Source organism: Colius striatus, chromosome 5 (genome assembly GCF_028858725.1).
Source record: "Colius striatus isolate bColStr4 chromosome 5, bColStr4.1.hap1, whole genome shotgun sequence".
NCBI lineage: Eukaryota > Metazoa > Chordata > Aves > Coliiformes > Coliidae > Colius > Colius striatus.
In genome coordinates, this window is record NC_084763.1 from 36,047,504 (window position 1) to 36,073,168 (window position 25,665).

Sequence of the window (25,665 nt, forward strand, 5' to 3'; positions counted from 1 at the left end):
TCAGACCTGTGGAGAATTTTGAGCAACTTCTTACAAGAGCCATCTTTACAGCCCCTTCCTCCTTACCAGAAACAGCTTCATGTCCAACCATGACTCATGGCTGAGATGAGACCTGCCGGTCACACTAAAGGGCATTCTGGAAATGTGCAGGCAGTGGAAGCAGAGACAGGTATCCTGGGAAGAGTATACGAAAACTGCCTGGTTGTGAAGGGATGGAGTCAGAAAGACCAAGGTATAACTCGAGCTGAACTTGTCAAGGGATGCAAAAAATAATTATAAATGCTTCTATAAGTCAGCCAGAAAAGAAATCATATTGCCCCAATGAACAAGACTGGCAAAGTGGTAACAGTAGATGAGGAGAAGGCTGAGGTACTCAACACCTTTTTTGCCTCAGTTTGCACTGGCAATGTCTTTTCTCACATCTCTCAAAGTCATGGACTGAGAGACCGAAGTCTCTCTCCTTTTAAGAGAGAACATGTTTGTTTGTTCACCTCAGGGTGAACATAAGTCTATGGGACCTGACAACAAAATGCATTCCAGAGTCCTGAGGCAACTGACTGATGTAGCTGCCAAGACACTTTCCATGGTATTTGAAAAGTCCTGTCAGATGAAGTCCCTAGTGACTAGAAAAAGGAAGCATTGCACCCATTTTTTAAAAAGGTAGAAAGGAGGACCTTGGAAACTACCGACATGTCAGCCTCAACTCTGTGGCTGGGAAGATCATGGAATGGATCCTCCTAGAAGTTATGCTAATGGCACATGAAGGAGAAGGAGGTGATTTGAGACAGGCAGCATGCCTCCACCAAGGGCAAGTATTGCCTTACTGAACCAATGGCCTTCTACAACAAGGTGACAAGGGAAGAGTCTATGGATGTCACCTATCAGAATTGTGTAAGGCCTTTGGCATGGTCCTCTACAACATCCTTCTAAGTTGGACAGGATGGCGCCCAGAGGGACCTGGACAAGTTTAAGAAACGAGCCCATGTGAACCTCACAAGGTTCAACACGGTCACATGCAAGTTCCTGCACATGGGTCAGAGCAAGTCCCAGTATCAACACAGACTTGGGGGTGGACAGTTTGAGAGCCATCCTGCAGAGAAGGACTTAAGAGTACTGGTGGATAAAAAGCTGAACATCACTCAGCAATGTGTGTTTGCAGCCGAGAAATCCGGCTATATCCTGGGCTACTTCAAAAGCAGCATGGTCAGCAGGTCGAGGGAGGGGATTCCTCCCCTCTACTCTGCTATAGTGAGACCCCCAAGTAAAGTTAAAACAGATGGGTTTCACCGGGGATGCTTCCATAAGGGAGAGGAAAGAACATGCACTTAACAGCAGCAAATTACTCATCTGAAGGCCTGAGCTATTTGTGCATCCAACATAAGCTCCACTTGACCACCCATGTTTATGTCAGTTCCAATGAACTTATCATTTGCTCCAACAAGCTGGCTGCACACTGTATAATTTGATTAGACATATGCAGTGCCACTTCAGAATACAGAGTAGTTTATCTAGTAAAAGCAACATATTGAATAAGAAACTTGGATCAGGGACTACTACCTCACTTGTCAGGATATCAGGCTTGCTTTCTTAGCCAGAGAAAAAATATCTCATGTATCTTAGTTCTATTTCTTTCTCATTTAAGCATCTTAAAGAGAAGAAAACAGCATTACAGACGCTGTGCAAGACTAGACCCTTTCAAAACCTTCATTACTTCTTGTTATCTTATTTTAAAAATACTAAGCCTTCTCCATATCTTTTTGAAGCCTTACTGCTCTGTTTTCCTTTGTTTTAACTGTAACAGGCAGAATACAAAACAATCTGCATTTTAAGGAAAAGAGCAAGAGTCTGAATTAACCAAAAATTCAACAGGCAAGTCCAAAGCTTGTCCTCAAACTTTCTTCAGAAAGCTCATCAGATTTTCAGAGAAACAAAAATGATAGCAGAAATTAATGCACATAGATTTTACATTACACTTTTCATAACTGATCTCAAGCTTCTTATGAAACAGGTATCTCTACCATGACATTTTTTAACAAATAAACAAAGGCAATGAGGGATGGAATGACTTCTGAAAAAAAGCATGGAATAGGCAGCACTTACAGATATATTTAGTTATTGCATCTAACTTCTTGTAACCCCATTCAAACAAGAAGGAAGATGTCAGACATTTGAATTAAGCCTAAATTTTATTTACCTGATTAATCAGTCATTTCTTGTTAACTATGGTAGTGCTGAGGGAACAACAACAATAAAGCATAAGGAATAAATCTATTACAAACTGTTAAGCTACATCCATAGGTCTACATGAAGGAAAGTCAAATCAGTAGACCACCACACTGTTATTTTTATGTGCTCTAATGGAGAACAAGATCATCACAAAAAAAATTTCACATGTACTAGAGATAAATATAGTGTTACTTACAGGAACCATTCACTGTACTTTAGATGAAAAGGTACTATCTAGGCAAAGAGTGAAAACGATATAAGTATGAAGGATATTTAAGGTTGCTATAAGCAGAAGCCTCATCAAGTATCTCAAGGAAGTAAGAAGACAAAAGACATCTTGATTTTCTATGTTTTGACAAATAAATTGATAAAATCCAGATCTATTTTACATAAGCCGTATTAAATTAGGTTAATTACAAGACCATTCTTTAATATTTTATAGACTTGTGTATCAGTCATGCCAGTATTTTACTTGGCACTAATGTCACGATGATAGATTTTCTTGTGTATTCTTTTTAAATTCTAGCATAGCATTATCTAGCTTGATGTATCTTCTCTCTCTAGTGCTCTGAGACTTATTAAAAATCAACATTAATGATTAAGAGAGTTTATGGCCATCTCTTTCCTAATACTTAACTGTTGGTCACCTGAAAATGCTGATACAAACATAATTAGCTCTGGATCACATTGTTATTTAATAGCCTTCTTAGCTATTGGTAGAGTAGTACTTCACAATCATCATAAACATCAAAGATGAAATTAAATCATCTGGCTTTGCCCCAAGTATAGAACAGAAATCTTGTTGAGTAGTCCTTTTTACATTACTGCTAACAAGTAATTAATTTCTATTTGAAGCAGAAGGCTCTTTATGTCTTCAATATACTTTTAGAAACCTTTTTGCTCTTACCTCTGATAACTACAGGTTTTGCTTTTGCTGTTTTCACATCCTCCATCACTTTTTCCCAATTTCTTCACTTCTGAATTATGACCTTTACCATCCATTTTTCCTTTCTTTCCCTTATTATAAATTTAAACCATAGAGAACTGACTTTCCTTCTTGGCTGTACATAACCTATTTGGTCTTTTTCAGTTGTGGGATTTGAGTTCTTAAACCATCTGCCAAGTGCTCTTTAAAATTTCCTAGGTGTCTCACATCTTTCCATTTGAATTCCTCCTCCCAGTCCATTTGGCAAGACCATTCACCTTTATGAAACTAGATTCCATACAGAAGTGTATGTTACAGTTTGTTTTATATATATTTATGCAAATAGATTTTTTGCATTTAATAAATACAATTGCTTGTTTTTTATAATTTCCTTTATACCTCTGTTGATTATCATAATGCTAATAATGTATAGATTTAAGATCAGCCTTTTAGAGAACTATTGTAGATGAAGTATTTTTGTGGTATTTTTGATAGAAGGGAGGTCCACAGAGGCAGCAAATTCAGATGAATAATCTGTTAATTTTATTTTCTTAATGCAAGGGATTGGAGTAACAGTTTGTGTTCCAGTCTGTGGTTTATCTACAGGAGCAGATGAACAGATGTCTCATTTTTTTCCAGGGTAATTCTCTTCTGCAGTAGTTTGGTTTAGCCCTGATTATCTGAGACAACCTTCTGAAAACTCATCTCAGTAAATTATACTGATTAAAAAAAAGGTTATTTTGGCTATTTTTTTTTTTAATTAATTATTTTCCAAATTTATCTCATATTATTATCATGTATTGTCTCCTTTGACTTTAGTGTCCTTTCTTTTCTCTACTCAATTTATCCATTTCTCTTCCCAATTGAACAGTAGTTTCCTTTGAAATAACAAAAAGCAATAAAGTGCTTCAGCATGTCACAGAAAAAGATGTCCAAACTGTGCGGAGTGAATGATGGCCTAACTTACCTTTTTATAAAGGCAAAGGTATATTGGCCTATCTAGCACTCTTTTTATTGACATGTGCTGAAAGGATTGTTTATTTTCAATTTTTTATTGCATTTAGTCCCCTCGAATGTATAGCTGTTGGAATCTGCAGTGTCTGATGCTTTTACTGAGAGAGGGAACAAAAGCAAACACATGTGCAGATCAGTCCACTGGTGTGTAACATATCACTAAGCTGCAACTTGACACCCTTCAAATTATGATTCCATAATTTAAAATGTTTAACATTGTTCCCTGGAAAGGGGTTGGAAACAAGCATAATGGTCTGTTTAAAGATCAATTCCAAACTACCTTTCTTACCTTTTTGTGAGCTATGGGATGTAACGTTTAATCTTCCTCCCTTCTTACCTGTGCTCCAAACTATGTCTGCCTGCATTCACTTACATCAAACGATGATATAAACCGATGTCTAGTTTTTCATGTAGACACAGACATTTTTAAATTCAGAAAGCTCATTCAGTGCTTCTGAATTACTTCACACCAATTCTCAAATTATTTCCTGTTGCTTGACACAAACAAACTTTTAAGCAAGCTTGATGTTACAACTCTCTCCCAGGAAACTTATTCCTGTAAAATTTGATCTTTTATTTATACCATGACTTCTTACTCTAGTAATACATACAGCATTTTATTTTTTTTCCACAAGATGAAAGATTGTGAGTTTATGTACTCAAATGAAACATCAATACTCTTAAAATATGCACCAACACAGACACAATATGGTAATAGTGAATTTATATTTTTTGGACTAGGTGAGTTGAAACAATATCATAGATTATTCTGGAGACAAGGAGATGTAGGGAAACTGGATTATACATTATCATTTTTATTTCTAAAAAGATATGTTGTTTTTCAGATCTTTATTGTTTTATCATTTTGAAAAATCTTGTGCAAAAATAAATAAGAAATTGTATTAAAAAATGTTATTTTCCTAGAAACAATAGAAAATTTTTATAACAATTATTGTACACTAAACCCATGTTCAGACTTACCAGGCTAAGGCTTGCTGTTTTGAATGGGTACAAAACTTTGAAAACATAATAATAATTAAAAAAACCCTCAATTGCTTCCAAGTGAATCTAAATACCAATGAAACATAATGCCTTAAAGTTCTATGTGTGCATATGTTACAATTAAAGTTTTTAAAGTATTTTTATATACTTTAATTTTAAAATTAAATTTTAAAAGTATTTTTTTTAAAGTAACACTCTTAATGTATTTAAATCTTTATGAAAAATTTCAATCTGTTTGAAAATAAATGATGTCAACCTTGAGAATGAAAAACAGTTTTGATATTCTCATTTTCCTGCAAAAACATTCCACTTTGAAAATAGTGTTTCCTGATAAAGAGTTCATTTGACAATTTTTTTGTTCCGGAAACATTTGATTTTTATTGTCATATCACCTGTAACAATATATTTACTTGGTATTCATACGAATGTCATCTACATTTCTCTAGATATTACCTTGCAGTTTAATCTGAGAAGCTGGTTAAAGAGTTCTCATCTTTTTAATGGCTCCTGGTGGAGTCCAATTATTATGAAGCTGCAAAAGCTGTGAAATGATAATTAGTCTGAGTTAGCTCCTTTATTTTTCCCTTAGTGACGTTAAAAGATATTAATGCTTTTAACTAAGTAAGGATAATAAATGACTAATCTCACAATTTTTTTTGCTGTCTTGTTGATGCACAGATATGTTTTTGTTTTGTTTTTAAATATTTGTTTCTTCTCTAAGTGTGTCTTGAATATGTACAAGGCAGTCATGCAGTTTATCAAACACACACATAGTTGATTAGTATGACTTTAAAGCTCCACAGGAACCAATTGCTCAGCTACATTCTTGCACATTAATTACTGCACGGAAGGCACAGGTAGTAAAAAAATGAACAGAACCATAATAGATGCAGGTTCTAGACAGATGTTCATAGGGCTGGATATACATGCCAGAATTTGGGATTAGAATTATTATTTTACCAGAGAAGGGAAAGACATGAGCAAGAGAGCACTGCTCAGAAGTTATGCAGAAGCCAATAGAATTGTAATTTTACTGTGAATATTTGAGGGCACAACATTTTGTTTGCAAAGCTAATTACTGTGTCTTTCCAAAAAGCTGACTCTGATGCAGAATTGTTCATGTAAGTTATGTACAGATGTGTTGTAGTATGCACAATAGGCTGAAATAGTATTTTATTCTACAAGTCATTCCACAAATGGGAATTAAAGTACTTGTGAAGAGACAGTGATCAAAGACAATCACGGCATCTGGCAGTGTTTTGTCCCTATCCCCTCACTATTTGAAACAAGATGTTTAGACCCTGAGCTTAAAAAGACAGCAGTTCTTCCAGAACTTCTGATTCAACAACACCAACAAAGTGCTAAGTATGTGGCCTATAAGCAAAATTACCTAACATTTGCCAGTCTTTTGAAACTGGCACATGAAACATAATGTACGTCTTTGTTCAGTCTTGCCCAGTTCTTATTAGTTAATTGTGAATAGACATTTTTTCATGAATGTTAACATTTTTACATAGAAGTAGGTAGAAAATATGCAATATATCTTCTGTCCTTATTACTCATTCTATCCTTACTCCACATTTAAAAATTAGAAAAGACATTTGAATACAGACATTTAAAAAAAATGGGTAGCAATGCCCAGTATAACTCATCTTGTTCATTAAACAGTTCAGACACAGCTTCAGCCTGACTGCCCTAAAGGTTAACTGAAAATGGGAATAATAATTTTATGCATATCTGTTCCATTTTCTTAAGTAATACTCTATATATTGCATATATTAGCATTTCATAGAATCATAGAATCAATGAATGGTAGGGGCTGGAAGGGACCTTTGGAGATCATCTAGTCCAACCCCCCTGCAAAAACAGTTTCACCTAGATCAGGTCACATAGGAAAATGTCCAGGTGGATTTTTTGAAGACCTCCAAGGAAGGAGACTCCACAACCCCTCTGGGCAGCCTGTGCCACTGCTACGTCACCCTCACAGTAAAACAGTTTTTTCTTATATTTAAATGGAATTTTTTGTGTTTCAGCATCATCCCATTACCCCTAGCTACTAGCTAGGGGTATAGCTAGTTGCTAGCTACTATAGAAAAAATGGATGTTGCTAGCTACTATAGAAAAAAGGGATGTCCCAACTTCCTGACACCCATCATTTACATATTTGTAAATGGCAATAAGATCTCCCCTCAGCCTCCTCATTTCTAGACAAAACAGCTGCAGTTCCCACAGCTTTTCCTCCTAGGAAAGACGTCCCAATCCCCTGATCATTTTGGTGGCCCTGCACTGGAATCTCTCCAGAAGTTCTCTGTCCCTCTTGAGCTGAGCAGCCCAGAATTGGACACAGGACTCCAGATGTGGCCTCACCAGAGCAGAGTAGAGGGGGAGAAGAACGTCCCATTGATGTACTGGCCACATTCTTCTTCATGCATCCCAGGATGCCATTGGCCTTCTAGGTCTCTCTCTGCAGAGCTGCTCTTCAGCAGTTCAACCCCCAGCCTGTACTAGCGCATGGGGAAGCTCCTTACCAGATGCAGGACTCTGCACTTGTCCTTGTTGAACCTCACGAGGTTCCTCTCTGCCCACCTCTCAAGCTGGTTGAGATCCCATTGAATTGCAGCACAGCCTTCTGGGGAATCAGCCAGTCCTCCTAGTTTGGTGTCATCAGCGAACTTGCTGAGGGTACACTCTGTCTTCTCATCCAGGTTGCTGATGAAGATGTTGAACAAGACTGGCCCCCCTGTGGAATTCCACTGGCCACACGCCTCCAACTTGATTCTGTGCCATTGATCACCACCCTCTGGGCTCAGTCATTCAGCCAACTCTCGATCCACCTTACTGTACACTCATCCAAGCCACACTGCCTGAGCTTTCTGATGAGGATGTTATGGGTGACAGTGTCAAAAGAATTACAGAATGGTAGGGGTTGTAATGGACCTCTAAAGATCATCTAGTCCAACCTCCTTGCTAAAGCACCTGGATCAGGTTGCACAGGAGTGCAACCAGGTGGGATGAAAAAGAAGTATGACTGGCTATTTGTTTTTTTTGAAAGGAATTTTTCACAAAATATTTTGTTTCAAAATTTTTTGAATTTATGTTGTAATTGCTATGTTAAATCAGCTATAACAGAATGTTTTCAGGAATTTATTTTTAAGAATTTTTTTCCTTATCCATATTTGAAGTAGAGGCAAAGTTTGAAACAATGAAAAATTATTTGAACCACAGACGCTGTTTCAACCAGATTTACTGCTCCTTTTGTCTAAATATAATTAAATAAGAATAGGTTTCTTCATATTCTGAATGAGGAATTATTGTACAAAATTTAACCCTAAACTGATATTTTGTGGCAGTATTTAATATTTGTCTCTGGTTCGGCATCATGGTTTTTTTGTTTGTTTTGCTTTGGTTTGTTTTTTTTTACAAATCTAATCCTTAGGATTCCTTTCTTATTTGAATAAGCCATCCATGACACTGCATCAACTATTCATCCTGCTTGAAAAAATAGCTGCAAAACTTTAATAATTAAAAAGTGTACTCTCTGAGAAGAATGGAAAGGACAATAACATTGGCATTAATGAAACGCACTTCCTCTAACTGACATGCTGGTTATTAGTATGTTTTAATTGCCAAGTTCTGACGATATACTTCTGTAATTCCTTATATAATGAAATGCTTCAGAAGTATTTCACAGATATTGGACCTTTATAGTCCATAGTTACAACAACTATGCAATTAAGTGTCCCATGAGTTTTTTTCCAATTTCAAGAGGGTTAAATTGCTAATTTTCATGTTAATTAGCAGTCATTCTAAACAATACCAAATGTAATTCCATAGCATTTACCATCTAGCAATTTAGCTTATCAAGACATTAAATTTAAAAGAAGCTCTGTGTTATTTGGAAGAAAGTTGTTTTGAAAGCTAATGGTGAAAGGAATCTCATTATTTTAAGAAACATACAATTTATAAAGGATGAATACTGCCAATTTATTTACTTTATCACTGAGTAGTAAGAAAGCAGAAAAGCATTGGCAGGGCAGCAGGTTTAGTGGTTCTTAATAAGGTCCACTGATCTGCACAGATTGGTAAGTTTAAAAGAAAGAATTTTTGCCGTAATATTTCTTTGGAATCTGTTGCCTCATTTCACACTCAGTCATGAGAGCGTGCTTATCGGTATTTGCTAATGTTGCTTCAACTGACCCAGAGCTACTTTGGTACATGCACTTGCTGTAGTTTGCAATTGAAACATCTCTGTGTAGCATAGCTATAAATGCAAGCCTCCCCTCATAACATTTAAGAGAATACTGCACAGTATTATAAACAGTATTAAGAGAATACTGCACAGTATTATAAGCTTTCACTTTAATGTCAAAATAAATGTTCTTTGTACTGTGATGCAACAGAATTATCATGTTCTCTACAATCTGCTTTTGCTAATATGGTGTGTGCTTCTCATTTGCTTAAATGCTGATGTAATCTTGTAATGCTTTATGTTACCTTTATTTATGCTAGTTTCTGCAGTGTGACACAGCCTGATTGGTTCACTGCATTGCTAGTTCAGCATTTCAAAGATGCCATATTGCAGGTACTTTGAAGCACAGTAGTTGTGGTACAAATGTACTTTTATAAAGGCAGGATTTCTCTACTTCTAAATAACCGAAAGAAGCATTTAGACAAAAAAAAAAAAAAAAAAAAAAAAAAGTGGGGAGGTGTTATTATCTATCTGTGGTAAAAGATGGAATTGTACTTGAGCAACAGTGTTACAAATATCATTTGCTTGTTTTCAGACCTCAGTCATTTTTTATGTTAGGTCCTTTGTATTATTTTTAATACAACATTTTTTTTTGGCCAATATAGTATCTCTGGAATTCCTCTTAATAGAATTAAAGTTGTGATTTTCATATAGCTTATCTAGTTGATTCTCACAGTTCCTCAGCTCTTAGTGGAATGGCTTAGACAGTGGTGGCTGTTAAGTGGCTAAAACTGACTTTTCTGTTACTTATCTTGATAGTTCCACTTATTGATGGATTTTTTTTCTCCATATCTTTCATGTTGTTTCTCATTTTTCTCCTTTTCATGTGCATATCTTTCATTGTTTGCTAATTACAGAGTGATAATTCCATGCCTTTCTGTTCTGGCAACCTCTGTCTGTCTCTGCCCACTATGCTTACTCCCATAATTAATTTCTAAACCCATTCTTCTGTTTTCCTTTCACTTCACATCCTCTGCTCAAGATGGATTAATTCCTCTAGTACAGTCTATCTTTAGCACTGAGTCATGGAATTTAGTTACAATCAGAGTGGAAATAATTTTTGAAAGTCTGAACAAGAATACATACTGCAAAATCAATATGATGGAAAGTTAAGAAAGTGCGAAACTATAACAGAAATTAGACAATATAATAAATGACATGGTCATAAGTAACAAAACCAGTGGTTTTAGAACGAGCAAAAGAATAACATGTCTTTAAGGCAAAACGATGCTGAAATTATAGGATAGACTATATAAATGAATTGCTTTAGCTTTGGTTTTCACATGAAAGAAAAGATTTATGCCAGAAATGTAAGGAATATACAGGTTCCGAGGCAAGAGAAAGATGTTCTTAAAAGCAAAGAGTAGAGAAAACTGAATCAGGATATGTATTGTATAATAATTAATACAATAATAATTAAGAATTCCTCAGCATCAAATCTCAAAAAAATCAAGAGAAAATAGTGTGTTGAAGCAGAAGGATCTGACAAGAAGTATTCAGGCACAGATGACATTTCTAATTGTCTAATGGCAATAGTTAAAACATAAACTGGTAGTAGGTTTGCTTAAAGCTAAAAATAAATGGGCATTTCACTGAAATTAAAGAATAATATGGGGGAAAAATGAAGATCTGTTTTCTAGATTGAATTGATAACTACCACACATCTGAAATTCTTTTACCACTTCAAGACCATTTATAAACCAGCCATTTGAGGGAATCTCACATCCTTTTACTTTTTCTTCTGCTTAGCTCCTTTCTTTTATCCTTAATACCATTTTGGTTCTGGCTTTCTTACTAAGTATGTGATAAATGTGAAAATGTCATTAGAAGTGTGCACATGTTTCTCAACACACATCAAACCAAAGTGAATTTTTGTGAAGTTACAGGAGCAGAATACTCATGGCTGCAAACAGCATTGCTTTACTAACAGAACAAGAAATGCTGAGGTCTTTTATTTATTTTTATTGGTCAGATTATTTTTGAAGCAGGACACAGAGAGCACAGACCCCATGTGCACAATCTGATCCAAAAAAAAAAAAAAAGCAGACGGTTCTTAATAGACACTGTCTTGATGCAGAAAAAGAGAAATAGAATCTGCAGGGAAGGACTTTAGCCTTATTCACATGGGAGCACAGGAGGGGTGATGGTCCACCTACGTATTAAAAGCAGAGACTATGTGAACATACATAGTAGTGGATCTTCATGCTAGTGAAGCCCTTTCTATTTGATTATTGTTTTCTTACATCTAAATATATGATACTTTGCCCAGAAGAAGATTTCTTGGTGCTGCTGTCCTTGGCAAATTTCCCAGCTCCCAATGTAAAGGCTCTCAGATATTGCCAAACCAGTTTCCTTTCACGCATATTAACTTTTTTTAGGTATATAGGAGAGATGTATCTTAGAGCAAACATACAGGACTCACTTTTATTGCAATAAACATGCAGATGCTGGAAAAAGCACTCTTACCGACGAAAAAACAAAATCTCAGTGTTCCACTCACTCCTGGAGCTTTCCCTTTGTTCACTTATCTGTGCATTTTCTAGGTGGTGGAGGCAACCTAAAATGTATGCATATTTGCTAACTTTGATGTTTAACAGGAACTAAATCTCTCCCTGAATTAGAGTTTAAATCCACAAGCATCATGAAGGCTTAAGAGCCAGTACCCACACCTGTACATATTAAATCAGATTTTCATGCAAAAAATGTAACCAAGTGCTACTGTGCATGCATTTAAATACTAAAATATTGCTATATGCATATGAACTAGTGTAGACCAAGAGCTCTGTTTACCTACTTATACAATACTGCCTGCTTCAAGAACACTAAAATTTAGATTTTTTTTTTCATATTGGAAAATGTGATGTATGCCAAATTTTTACATAAAAAATAAAAGATCTGTTTTGTCATTTGAAATCCTAAGATGGTAATACAGCCTTGTTTTTCTTTTCAGCTTCTTTCTATTATTATGATGATTAAAATCACATTTATTATATGGCAGTACATGTAACAGATTTGCGATTTTCTCTTTTGTAGACATGTAAAAGCCTTGCTGATTCCTAAGGATTATTTATACAAAAATTAAAAGCTTCAACTATTTTGACATTTAATATGTAGGTTTTTTATAAGCATGAATGTATGTAGCACACAGAGAGAGAGAGTGTGTCTGCGTATATTGCTTTAGAATAATGTAACACAGCAGAAAGACTAGTTATGCAAACAAGGCCAGATTTGCAGTTCATGAGCACAGGGAGAGAAATACCTGGTATGCCAGCTTCTAGGTTGAAGGCTCAATACTTTCTATTTTATCAACTGATTGAAGTCATAGATTAAAAAATGGATCATAAAATTAATTTTATAAAACAATAATATTGTGAGATTAGAGTAATATTTTTAGTAAAATATTTTTCCTCTGAAACAGAAACAAAACACAACAAAGTACTCAGTACAATATCTTTTTTCCTCTGCCTTTATATTTTCTCTAAATAGTACTGTCACTTTAATACAAATTTTGAAGTAGTGGCATGGGAAATCACATGAGAGGATTACAGTATATTGTTATTGGTATGTAAGAGTCCCTCATTTTCATTTACTTTCTATAAGAAGAATAATCCTTTGAACACATCTGTGTTGATGACTAAAAGTACTGTCAAATTTCTGCTGGGAAGCAGAAAACACACCTTAGGAGCTTTTCTGGGGGCTACTATCCCTCCTAGAAGAAACATTTTGAAACTAAGCTAACTAAAACCAGAGGAAACCATAAATTAATTTGTTTTCATTTAAGATTACTCTGATAAAAGTAAGAATAAATTCTCTTCATGACTGATTATAACAGTGTAGTGAGTTTGCATGGCAAGGTTTTGGCAGCTGGGAGGCTCTAGGGATGGCTTCTGTGAAAAGCTGCTAGAAGCTTCCCCTATATCTAACAGGGCCAGTGCCAGTCGGCTCTAAGATCGACCTGCTGCTGACCATGGCCAAGCTAACTGATGATGGAGGTAATGTCTCTGAGATTAACGTATTGGAGAAGGGGAAGAAATTGCCCTGCAGATGCTAAACAGCAGCAGCAGCAGAAGGGAGTGAGAATGTGAGAACAACATCTGTGCAGACACCAAGGTCTGTGGAGAAGGAGCAGGAGGAGGTGCCCAGGCACTCGAAGAGAGATTACCCATGGTCCATGGTGCAGACCATGGTGAAGCAGATTGTTCCCCTGCAGCCATGGAGTCCATGGTGGAGCAGACATCTACCTGCAGCTTGTGGAGGACCCCACAGTGGAGTGGGGAGATGCCCAAAGGACACTGTGACCCTGTGGGAAGCCACTGGAGTAGGCTTCTGGCAGGACCTGGGAACCTGTGGAGAGGGAAGAGCTGCCAGTTCTTGTGACCCATGGGGAACCCACTGCTGGTGCAGTTTGCTCCCGAAGCACTCTTTTCCCTATGCATGAGAACCACATTGGAGTAGTTCCTGAAGAACAGTAGCCTACAGGCAGGACTCATATTGGAGGACCTGGCAGAGGACTGTCTCCTGTGGGAGGAATCTCACACTGTAGCAGTGGGAAGTGTGAGGAGGCCATCCCCTGAGAGGAAGCAGCGGCAGAGACCCTCTGTGATGAACTGACCATAAGCCTCATTTCCCATCCCCCTGTGCCACTGGAGGGGAGGAGTTAGACACCAGGGAAGAAGGGAGGGATAATAGGAAGTGTTTTAAGATTCAGGTTTTATTTCTCATTTCCCAGCTTAGTTTTGATTGTTAATAAATCAAAATAATTTTTCTCAAGTTGAGTCTGTTTTACCCATGATGGTAACAGCTGAGTGATCTCCCTGTCCTTATTTTGACTCACAAGCCTTTTGTTATATTTCTTTCTCCCTTGTCTGTGATAGAACAGCTTTGGCAAGCACTTAGCCAAGGTTAAACCACCAGAAACAGTCAGAAAAAAGGATGCATCCACACTATTCCTAGAGGCATACTAATGATCTTCTGAAACTTGGCTGAGCAGTAAAGTGAGAGGGGAGAAGAGACTGAATTAACCTGTCACATCAGGAGGGTAGCTAGCTAATCCTGCGATAACTGAGCTTGTGAACTACATCTGAAAGGGCAGGATGGGGTGACCTTGTACTGTCAGTTGATATTCTGTATGTGTTGTGCATTTCCATGCAGACTCTTAGTTCTCAGTACTATATCTGGCAGCTTTTAAAGCACTAAATTTACCTAAAAATTAAAAAGCTTTTTATTGCTTTAATATTCCCTTTCATAGTGGAAAGCTGCCCAAACTTCTCCTGCCCAACAACCCAAACATAGATGGTGCATCAAGCAGGCTGTTTTATTTTGCATATGCTGCTCTTTGCAGAGGAAGTATGTAAGGAAGGATGGGCACAAATGGACTTGAATGAGTTCAGATACGTTTCTGACGAGTTTAAAAAAAAACAGCTGAAGGGTGAAAAAAATTCTTTGTGCAGCAAATGGGGATTTATAGGGGTTAGAGTCACATGTTTAAGATCTGGAGAAGCTTTTGTTTAGCATTATAATAATTTTTATAGTTTAATTAATGGAATGATGATATGAAGAATTGCTTCTGATTTAATACATAAATACATTAGATGAGTGTACCTCTGATTTGGTGTGATGAGCCAAAAGAGTCCCATTAATACCCATGGACAGCTGACTCTAGGCTTCTTGAATTCAGCAGGGTTTGTGAGCAGGCACTAGGCAGTTTGTTAATGCAGTGCTGTGAAAGATGCACACAGAAAATCCCAGGCTAATTTACATCCTCTATAATGCTGTAAAAGGTAGTAAGATTGCTTGAAGTGAGAGGGAGATTTGTCTTTAGCACTGTTTGTTTCATTATTTCTAGTCCTCTGTCAGAAATATCTGCAACTTCTAAATGATTCATATATTTGTAAGGTAGCTCAAAAGTGGGATAATTCACAAGACATTAATACCCCGGCAATTTGAATGCACACAATGCATAAGAACTTGGACTGTGTAATGTAAACACATGGGAGAAAAAAAATGGATCCTAGTTACATGTTCTAACTTCTTATACGTTAGATTAGCAGGTACAATCTGTCACATCAGAGGTTCAGAAATGCTTTTTGCTGAACTTTGCAAATAATTTTCATTGAATTATGTGTTTATTTGAATTAATTGCATTTCCCTTTCACAATGCAAACTGAAACATAAATTTTGCTAAAATCAGAGGAAAATTAGGATGCAGGATAGAAGGATAACAGGCATGTTATAGGCAGACTATACCACATATAGATCTGAAGAAATTGGTACAAAACCAATACAAACAATTAGCATCATTAGCAGTTTTTTAAACACGTATTATCTGTTACCCAGGAATCCAGTATCTTGTTGTTCAGTAGTAGCTGTTATTTTATACCATGTTCTGCATGCAACACAAAATGTATTCCATGCTGTGAAAGACTATGAGACATAGATTTCAACTTCAGAAACATGTTTTTTTAAAGAAAATAATCTGCTTTTCTACCCTTCAAACAGCATGACCAGCTTGAAACAGCATGGTTGTGTCCTTTGCATCCAAAAGAGGGATCTGGATATTTGTGGAAGTGATTCTTTCCCCTCCCTCTAGTGTATAATTCCACATTTAAACATACCAAGTTCAGTGTGAATGTTGGTACTGAGCATCTATCTAAAACTATAGATGGAAATCTTTCAGTCAAAGGGCTAAAAGAAGTTGTGATGAAGATTAAAACAAAGGATAACTTACATTTTATTTTAATATTTTATTTGAAAAGGTCAAAGGATTGTATTCTACATGAGTGAATTTAGAAATATCCCATAATAAATGAGGAAGGAAGATGGATGCTCTAACATGCATGGACATTTGTCAGGTTTACCTGCTTGTGAGCATGGTCATAAGAATTGATGTGGTTGTCAAATTCCTGGTGTTTGTGGTACTGCTTGTCACATAGTTCACAGTAGAAGTTAGCCTTCACATCCTCTAGAGCCTTGGCTGCAGCTTTTTCCTTCTCACCATAGTCCTGCAAAAGCAGAAGCTTTTTGTTAGAGATCATCCATTAGCAGCTATTTTTGTCATCCACATTAAAACTATTCAACTGACTAGGAGTGCTAGACCACTGGACTCTATCCTGTACACTCTAAACAGGTTTTTGTCTTCAATTGGATTTCATAAAATAGGTTTCTTGAATACTTATTCTTACTGCATTTTTTTAGATACAGAAAAAAGAAAAGTAGAAAAGGGTGAGATGCAGAGGAATATCATCAGGACACTGCCTAGCTCCTGGGCAGGAGAACTGAGCAATGAAGACATAATAAGACATCAGGATTAGTCTGTTACCCATTACAGCACTCACAATTTGCACCAATGCATGTCTCCTCTTTCAGGTACTGTTACTTAGAAGAATGAAACTAGTCTGAGAGTAAGGCAGGGGTTTTTTTTGTGTGCTGCTTTCTACCTTCCATGGAATATTCAGCAGAGCCAGCCAGTAGCTGGCTATGACTGACTGAGATTTCCCTGGGGATGAGCCACCTCAGCAAGAGCCTTTTCTGTGCCACTCTGGCCTTTCAAAGATCACTTTTTCCAGGCTCAGGATCAGAGCATCCCAGCGGGTAAGAAATGAAGAAAGGGAGCCAGGAGACCTGCATGGTTAAACAGGGAACTGTTGGGCAAACTCAAGCGGAAGAAGAGAGTCTATAGATTGTGGAAGGAAGGGATGGCCACTTGGGATGAATATAAGACTGTTGACAGATGATGTAGGGTTGCAACTAGGAAAGCTAAAGCCTCCTTAGAGTTGTACCTTGCAAGGGAGGTCAAGGACAACAAGAAGGGCTTCTTCAAATACACTGCAGATAAAACTAACACTAGAGGCAATGTAGGCGCACTGCTGAATGAGGTCAGTGCCCTGGTGACAGAGGATACAGAGAAGGCAGAGTCACTGAAGGCCTTCTTTGCCTCTGTCTATACTGCTGGAGACTGTCCTCAGGAGCCCCAGACTCCAGAGGAAGTCAGGTTAAAGAAGGAGTTTTGTTTGCTTGATGAGGACTGGGTTAAGGATCAGTTGAGCAATCTGGATGTACATAAATCCATGGGCCTCCTTGGGATACACTCACAGGTGCTGAGGGAGCTAGTGGAAGTCATCGCTAGATGTAGTGGGTCTGGGATGGTAGTGATTTTCCACAGCAGCTCTTGCTGTGCTGTGCTTACTGTTGATATCAATATTATGACTACTACTCCCACAGCATCAGGTCTGTCCCTCCAGCATTCCTTCCCCCACCTTAACATTGGTTAAGGGTGAGCACGATCTTGGGAGGGGCCATGGCCAAGGACAACTGACCCAGGCTGACCAAGGAGATATTTCATAGCATACGATGTCAGCTCAGTAATATAAACTGGGGTAGAGGAGCAGGAAGGGGGGGCAAGATTCATTTTTAGCCTTCCAAAAGCAGCTGTTACACGTACCACAGCCCTGCTTCTCAGGAGGTGGCCAGACATCGCTGCTGATGGGAAGCAGAGAGTAACAGCTTTATCTGCTTTTGCTTCACTTCTCATACACGAGGCTTTGCTGCTTTTATCTCGACCCACGAGACTCTCATCTTATTTTCTCCCCTTCCCTGGCTTGCTGAGGACGTGGGTGATAGAGGGGTGTGGTGGGCACCTGGCATCCAGCCAGGGTCAAACTACCACACTAGACCACCCTCCATCATCTTCAGTAAGTCATGGAGAACAGGAGAGGTGCCTGAGTACTGGAGGAAAGCAAAAGTCACTCTAGTCTTCAAAAAGGTCAGGAAGGAATGGTGATGGAACAACTCATCCTGGGTTCTGTCTCCAGGCATTTAAAGGACAAGAGGGTCATTAGGAACAGTCATCATGGCTTTACCAGGGGGAAGTCATGTTTGACCAACCTGATAGCCTTTTATGAAGATGTAATCAGATGGATAGATGGTGGTAGTGCAGTGGAAGTGGATTATCTGGATCTCAGTAAAGCATTTGACACCATCTCCCACAGCATCCTCACAGCAAAACTGAGAAAGTGTGGGCTGGATGATCAGGTAGTGAAGTGGATTGTTAACTGGTTGAAGGGAAGAAGGCAGAGAGTGGTGATCAATGGGGCAGGGTCTAGTTGGAGGCCTTTATCTAGTGGAGTCCCTCAGGAGTTGGTGCTGGGACAGGTACTGTTCAATACACTCATTAATAACCTTGCTGAGGGAACAGAGGGCACTGTCAGCAAGTTTGCTGATGATCCTAAACTGGGGGGAGTGGCTGACACACCAGAAGGCTAGAGACTTGAATGGGGAGAAATCTAATGAAATTCAACAAGGCAAATGTAGAGTCTTACATCTGGGAAAGAATAACTCCATGTACCAGTACAAGTTGAGGAATGAACTGTTAGAGAGTAGTGTAGGGGAAAGGTACCTGGGTGTCTTGGTGGACAGCAGGATGAGCATGAGCCAGCAATGTGCCCTCATGGCCAAGAAGGCCAATGGCATCCTCGGGTGTATTAGAAGGGCTCTGGGCAGTAGGTTGAAAGGTTCTCCTTCCCCTCTACTCTACCTTTGTGAGACTGCATCTGGAACATTGTGCCCAGTTCTGGGCCCCTCAAGGCCCTGTTCAAGGACAGGGAGCTGCTGGAGTTCAGCACAGGGCCACAAAGATGATAAAGGGAGTGGGGCATCTCCCTTATGATGAAAAACTGAGGGAGCTGGGTCTGTTTATCTTGGAGAAGAGGAGACAGAAGTGATCTTATTAATGATTAGAAATACGTAAAGAGTGGGTGTCAGGCGGATGGAGCCCGGTTATTCTCAGTGTCCAATGATAGGACAAGGAGCAACAGGTACAAGCTAGAATATAAGAGGTTCCAAAGTAATATAAGGAAAAACTTCTTCACTGTGGGGGTGACGGAGCACTTGAATGGGCTGCCCAGATGGGTTGTTGATTCTCCTTCTCTGGGGACATTCAAAATTCATCTGGATGAGTACCTGTGTACTCATTACCTACTCTAGATGGTCCTGCTCTGGCAAGGGAGGTTGGACTAATTGGTCTCTCGAGGTCACTTCCAACCTTTAAGATTCAGTGATTATGTGTTTTTATGATTTCCCACATCTGCATGAGGGGACATGCCATTTGGCCCCACACAAACTGAATGTAATGGTCATCTACACTCCACAGACTACAGCCACTGACAAGATCACTAGCTCATGTCCAGGCTCAGGCCAACAGATCTGAAAACAGAGAAAACACAATTAGTTCCTACATAGTCCCCCTCCACATCTCCCTAATAACTCACGCAGGTGCTCTGGAGAGTCAAGTTAACTGTGTTTTCAGTATATAGTACTGAAATTAGAAAAAACTTAAAGCACAGGAGAAAAAAGTTACTAAGCTCCAAACTGGCAGCATCCGCTACCAACCTTATTTTTTTTAGAAGCCCTTCATTATATTGCTATTATTATGCCACTTTAAAAAAATATTTTGCATTAGAGTTTCAAGACCAAGCTGCTGACATGGAAAATATGAACAAAAAAGTTGGTAAAAGCTGTTAGTTTGATATTGACATTGGCAAGTGAATATTACTTTTGTGAATGTAATATATTGCCAGGGATTGCAGTAATTAATCATTTGCAGTATCATTTTACTCACATAAAGAAATGGGCACCTTCTGTCACCAGGCTTTCCATGTTATACAGTCAGTGCTGCTTGCTGTCTATATGCTCTCACCATCCTGTGAGTACTTACAAACTCTGAGTACATCAAACCCAGGACATGCTATATGTCTGGGATGTCCTGCCCTTCTTAGCGTATCACGCTGTTCAGCATTGCTCCAGGGACCATGCCAGGGTGGAGAAAAGCCTTTGGGCACAGCAGATCAACATGAATTCACATTTTGAGCCTTTCAGAGGGAGAAGGACTTTCTTATTGAGTTCACAGGTTTCAAATCCAAGACTTGGCCAAGCAGCAGGGGTATTGTTTGTCAATGTGACACACTGAGCTTTGGACAGCTCTGTGTCATATGCCCTTCTGCTCTGCCCTGCTCTTTACATTCTCAGGTTGGTGCAAGTAGGTCTTTCTCAAACAGTATATTAGAGGTTGCCACCGTTAGTGAGATTAACTTCACCTAAACTAGACTATCTAGAAGTTAAGCGTATGGTCTAAGGCAGAAGTCTAAGCTTGCCCTGTAAGAAATAGAAAAATGCTAGCCACTGCCAAATAGTTATTAATTCCAGTGATTTCAAATTCCTATTTTGGGATGAGATGAAACTCTCCAGAGGTGCTATCTCTCTCTCTGTTGACCACTGCAAAGTTCCAAATTACTAACCTGTTCCACATCCTTAATTCTTAGATTGCTGAAAAAAAAAAAAGATTGCAGAAACAATTAATTCTATATTGTATTCCTTTATAATCAATACTAAATCTCCCGATTAAACTTGCATGAACCAACCTGCTTGAGGACAGGAGGTCAAAGGGGAAATTTGTGAATGGAATTTTGATTTAATGTCTTACAGATGATGCAATGACATATCTGTCCCTCCCACAGGGCATACATCCAAAAAAATATCTTTCCTGCATGTGATGGCTCAGAAGGTTAGCGTACTCTGGTATACTCAGATTGGCCAATTGTGAAAACAGGTGGCCTGAGCTAACATTTCCCCACTTAAGAGACTGCTTAATAATGGTAGTTAATACTTTATTATGTCAGAGGAAAGTATTCTTGCAATCAAATAGTTAAATAGTTTTCATTAGTTATTTAAATCTACAAAGTCCATTAAAAAGTGTTACTTTTTAACTTATGCTTCAGACTCATTGTTTTGCTAATATTAATTATTCACCAGGCTTTTGGTATAATTAAAATGTATAAATTAGAATGTGGATGCAATAGCATTAATTATACAGAAGTATCTTCCCTGGAAGTCAAGTGTTGGGGGCAACAGATTTTTATTCTAAACTGGTAAAAATTTAAGTTTTCACTGACTGACAGACAGTCATTATTGGTTTTCTTGGTTATTTTGGTGGTTTCTTTTCCAGGTCTCAGCTGTCAACTAAATGTTTACAGCCTGCTCCATCTTTGTGTCTGCTGAAGGAAAAGTCCAATTGTTCAGGATGAATACAGCACATTACTCCCTGTGAAGCACAACTGAAAATGTTGCTCATGAACATTCCAGACAGCCAACTTTATGCTTCTCAGCAGAAATTAATACAGTTCCCTTAGCATAAAAATATTTTAAAATAGCTACAAGGCAGCTCCCAGGTGCATTTGAAGATAATCACAATACCTTCATTGCCTTATTGCTTAATTATGCTGGTCTACCATGGCAAAATATATAATTTCCTGCTTGCTTATCGATCAGATGCAGGGAAATTGAATGCTACATCACATACTTTAGAAAGTTCATGGATTTTTCTTTCTCTACAAAGACATAAGAATTTTTAGCACTACGGTAAATTGTGCATTGTCAAATGAATTTTCACCTTCCTAAGACTATAGAGACCAGTGGTCAATTCTGGCAGAATAAATGGTATTATATGAAAGAGAATCTGTAGAATTAAGTTTGTAGAAAACATGAGTACTTGACTACACCAGTTCTGACACAGTAGAACAAGACAGATGCATCCATGTATTTTGAACTGGGGACCACCAATGGTAACAAATAGGTGTGTCCCAGTCTCATAAACTTCATCCAAGACCACATGCTACTCACTAATGACGTAAAGCCTAGGAAGGCATGTGTATGCTTCCAAGTTATCAATTCTGTCTTCGAGCCATGGACAATGGTAAGTACAACATGATATTAGGGATGATGCAGTATTTGTAAGTAAGAACTCCTAGAAACCATGAGTTAACCACCTTCTACATTTCTGGATGCAGATAGTGTACTGATAAATGAGTACAGAATCTACCTGAATTAATTTTTTCCCTAGAAGCCTGCAAAATGGTTCCCTATTATATATTGTAATTATACTCACACCAATTTGGCCCATAGAGGCACATAACTGTTATGAATGTTTATATATTGGATTAACTTAAAAAGAATATTTCTATTGTGCATTAGGGTAGAAGTGCTTTCACTTAGCAGGTACATCTACAGTATGCTGCTTATTGTGAAAATGCAATTAATGGTATCTGACATTTAATTTTCTAATATAGGGAAAATCAATGAGAAATACCATGTAACTGAGTTTTCTAGAATGTTGCCACTTGACACTTAGTCAATTAGAAATCATTTATTAAATCCAGAATCTGTAAGTGACATTTAATAGACTGCATGGCCATTAAAGTATGCTGATCCAGACAAAATCATACCACAATGCTTGCCTCCGCTACCAATAGTATATATATGTGCTACATTCAAATGGACTAAGGTGAAAAGTAGGTCACTTGATACAGTAAAACTTTCCAAGGCAGTTTCTATAAACCCATGGAATTCTACAAATATGGTGGAGTAAATGCATAGTTCTTATAATTAGAGCATGAGAAGAATGCAACATCATTAGTCCATCTTTGTTCATCTATTACTAAATTGGAATGCAAAATTAGTAACTGAACAGCTAACTCACATCAATGCAGAGCACAGGAAGAGACAGAGTGCTCCTTCTCTGAGGACATAAACAATCAGAATTCTTACTTTGATAACTTAAATATAATTCTGTGAACCAGATTAGATCGGAATGCAAGTATTAAATGCTGATGTTACTACAGACCTGTGTCTTGGGACTTCTCAGAACAGGAGTTAAAGGAGAAATAGGACAAATATAAGCATGTGAACTATTTATAGAATTGTAATCTACATTTAAGAGTTTTAAGTACACTTTTGTTGGTGATTTAGATGACAAATGGAACTGTGATTATGTATGAAATCTATGAATGATAATAATTAACAGCACACGGCATACGAATGCTTTAGGGACCAGGATCAGGATTCAAAATTACTGTAATAATCTTGAGATGTGGTCTGAAACATAAAAGATAAAATTCAATACGATATGTATCAAATGCTACACTTTGGCTAGGGACATCACATTCAATGATACAAGATTGTGAATAGCCAAGTAAAAGCAAATGCTAGGGAAAAAGTCCAGGCGGCTAGAGTGGAAAAGAAATTAAATGAAAGTCAAGGCAAATCACAATCTGACATGTTAATAGTAGTGTTATATGTAAGATGCTGAGGGTAATGATTCCACATGATTCAGTATTGGTGAAATGTCAGCTGTAAAATATAATTTGGTACATCTACACTAGCAAATAACTCAGCTCCTGAAGCCTGGCTCTCCATCGTCTATACTCCATTTGTGGTAGTTCATTCCGAGGCCTTCATTTCAGAGTAAACTTGCCAATTTCCTTTGAGATAAAAATGACTGGACTTCTAGAATAACATTCAGTTCAGAGACCATACTCTATAGGCAGCAGGAATGAGATCTTGTCGTGCCCTGTTCCAACCACCTGCAAACTTCATTTCCCCAAGCATCCCCATCTCATGGCCTTCCCCAAGGCAAGTAAAACTTGCATGCCATAAAAACACATGCAGCACCATGCCACAAAATAGCTACCCTGGCAGTGTTTTAACATAGCACTTGAACTTTTTCAGATGGACTGAAATAAAAATACGACCTGATCTAGGTGGATCTGCTTCTGCAGGGGGGTTGGACTAGATGATCTCTAAAGGTCCCTTCCAAACCCTACCATTCTATGATTTTATGATTCTATGATCTTTCTAAAGGAGGCACCTGGGAAGAAGGCAGAACTTCATGAGGTTTAACAAGGCCAAGTTAAAAATCCCACACCTAGGTCAGGACAATCTCCAACTGAAACAGAAGATGATGAATACTAATGATGCTAATAGTAAATTAAACTTAATTTGAAGATTTAGGAAAATCTACAGTTATCCTAAAGCTGCTTAATGATATGTGATGCTGCCTGATTTTTATCTCTGAGTTTCATTGCTGACCTATGTCCTATATTAGTGCTATGATAATCACTTGACTTGATATTTTGTGAATATTTTCTAGGTATGAAGTAATTAAACAACAATTTTCAAATACTAATTCTGCCATTAAAAAAAAAAAAATCTTTTGGAGGAATGGTCCCAAAACGATGAAGGGTTGTGACTCAAGCTGAGAGCACAAATGGCATCATACCTGTCAGGGTTGCAACAAGGTTGAAAGGATTTCTGGGATAACAGTGGAAATGAATGTAGTTTTATTACTGTTAAGATTATATTCTAGACATTTTAAAAAGTGAATTCTAAGAGACTTTTGGGTAATATGCAAAAGATAGAAAATGATAGAGGATTTTGGAATATTTCCAACTACTCTGCAGATATGGTGACTGGTGTGACTGCTGTAAATCTAGACCCCCTCTACTAAGGTTTCAATGAAATTATATTTCAATATGACTATCTTAAAATATAGATAGCCTAAGAAAGTATTTCCTAAGTTGGACGGAAAAACTGTTCCTGTTATACAAATGAAGGTAAAAACCTATCACTCAGTTTTTCCTTATAGTCTTGCTTCTGTTCACAAATGTAAAGTCTTCAGTGAATCTGATTGTGATATTATTGTCTGTCTTCCATTTGAAGTCAATTCCTTCAGTTTTTCACTATTTCATATTACTTCCTCTCTCATCCTCTCAATTGATAATTTCTTTTACCTCTTTTTTGATGAGTGAGGTATCATCAATTAATCTGAAGAGCTAGTCCTCCATTTACCTCTTACGGTTCTTGGTTTTCCAATTGCATTTTTAGAGTACAATGTATGTTCCAGCATTGTATTTAATAGACTGTGTGATGTTACACTTATTTGTCTAACATCTCTTTTCAGATGAAATCTACTTGACATAATTTAAGATCTTTGTACAGTTTCACCTAAACCCTTCTTCTATAGAACACAACAGAACTGAACATATATACAGTCTTTCCTATTTAAGTTAGCTAAAAGCATTTTGCAATAATATAGATCATTCAGTAACTATGTGGGAAAATACAACATTTGTTATGAGGACAGGAATAGTTATCACATCCACAGCTGTTAGAATCTTTTTTCATTAAGTGCTTTTTTTTTTTCATAAAATACGGGCTAATTATATCAGATAGTTTTTATTGTCTCTAATACCCTTAAATGCTTCCATCCTCTATCATTTAATATTGTTTGACTCTTGCTGTGAAGCTATCATAACATTAAAGCCAGTTCACGTAGACTAATTCAATGCCATAAATGTTGCAATATGATGTCTAATATAAGTGGGTTTCCATTGCTTACAGTAACAAAACCCAATTTTTTATT

At 37.6% G+C, this 25,665-nt stretch overlaps 1 protein-coding gene across 1 annotated transcript in view; it reads right to left on the reverse strand.

Moving 5' to 3' along the window:
* The window catches only part of ZNF804B (zinc finger protein 804B), a 208,712-nt gene that overhangs the window by 13,697 nt on the left and 169,350 nt on the right, over positions 1-25,665 (reverse strand). The window contains exon 3 of the mRNA XM_061996613.1: positions 16,274-16,417. Coding sequence (XP_061852597.1) covers positions 16,274-16,417 — 144 coding nt within the window. The remainder of the gene's footprint in view (positions 1-16,273; positions 16,418-25,665) is intronic.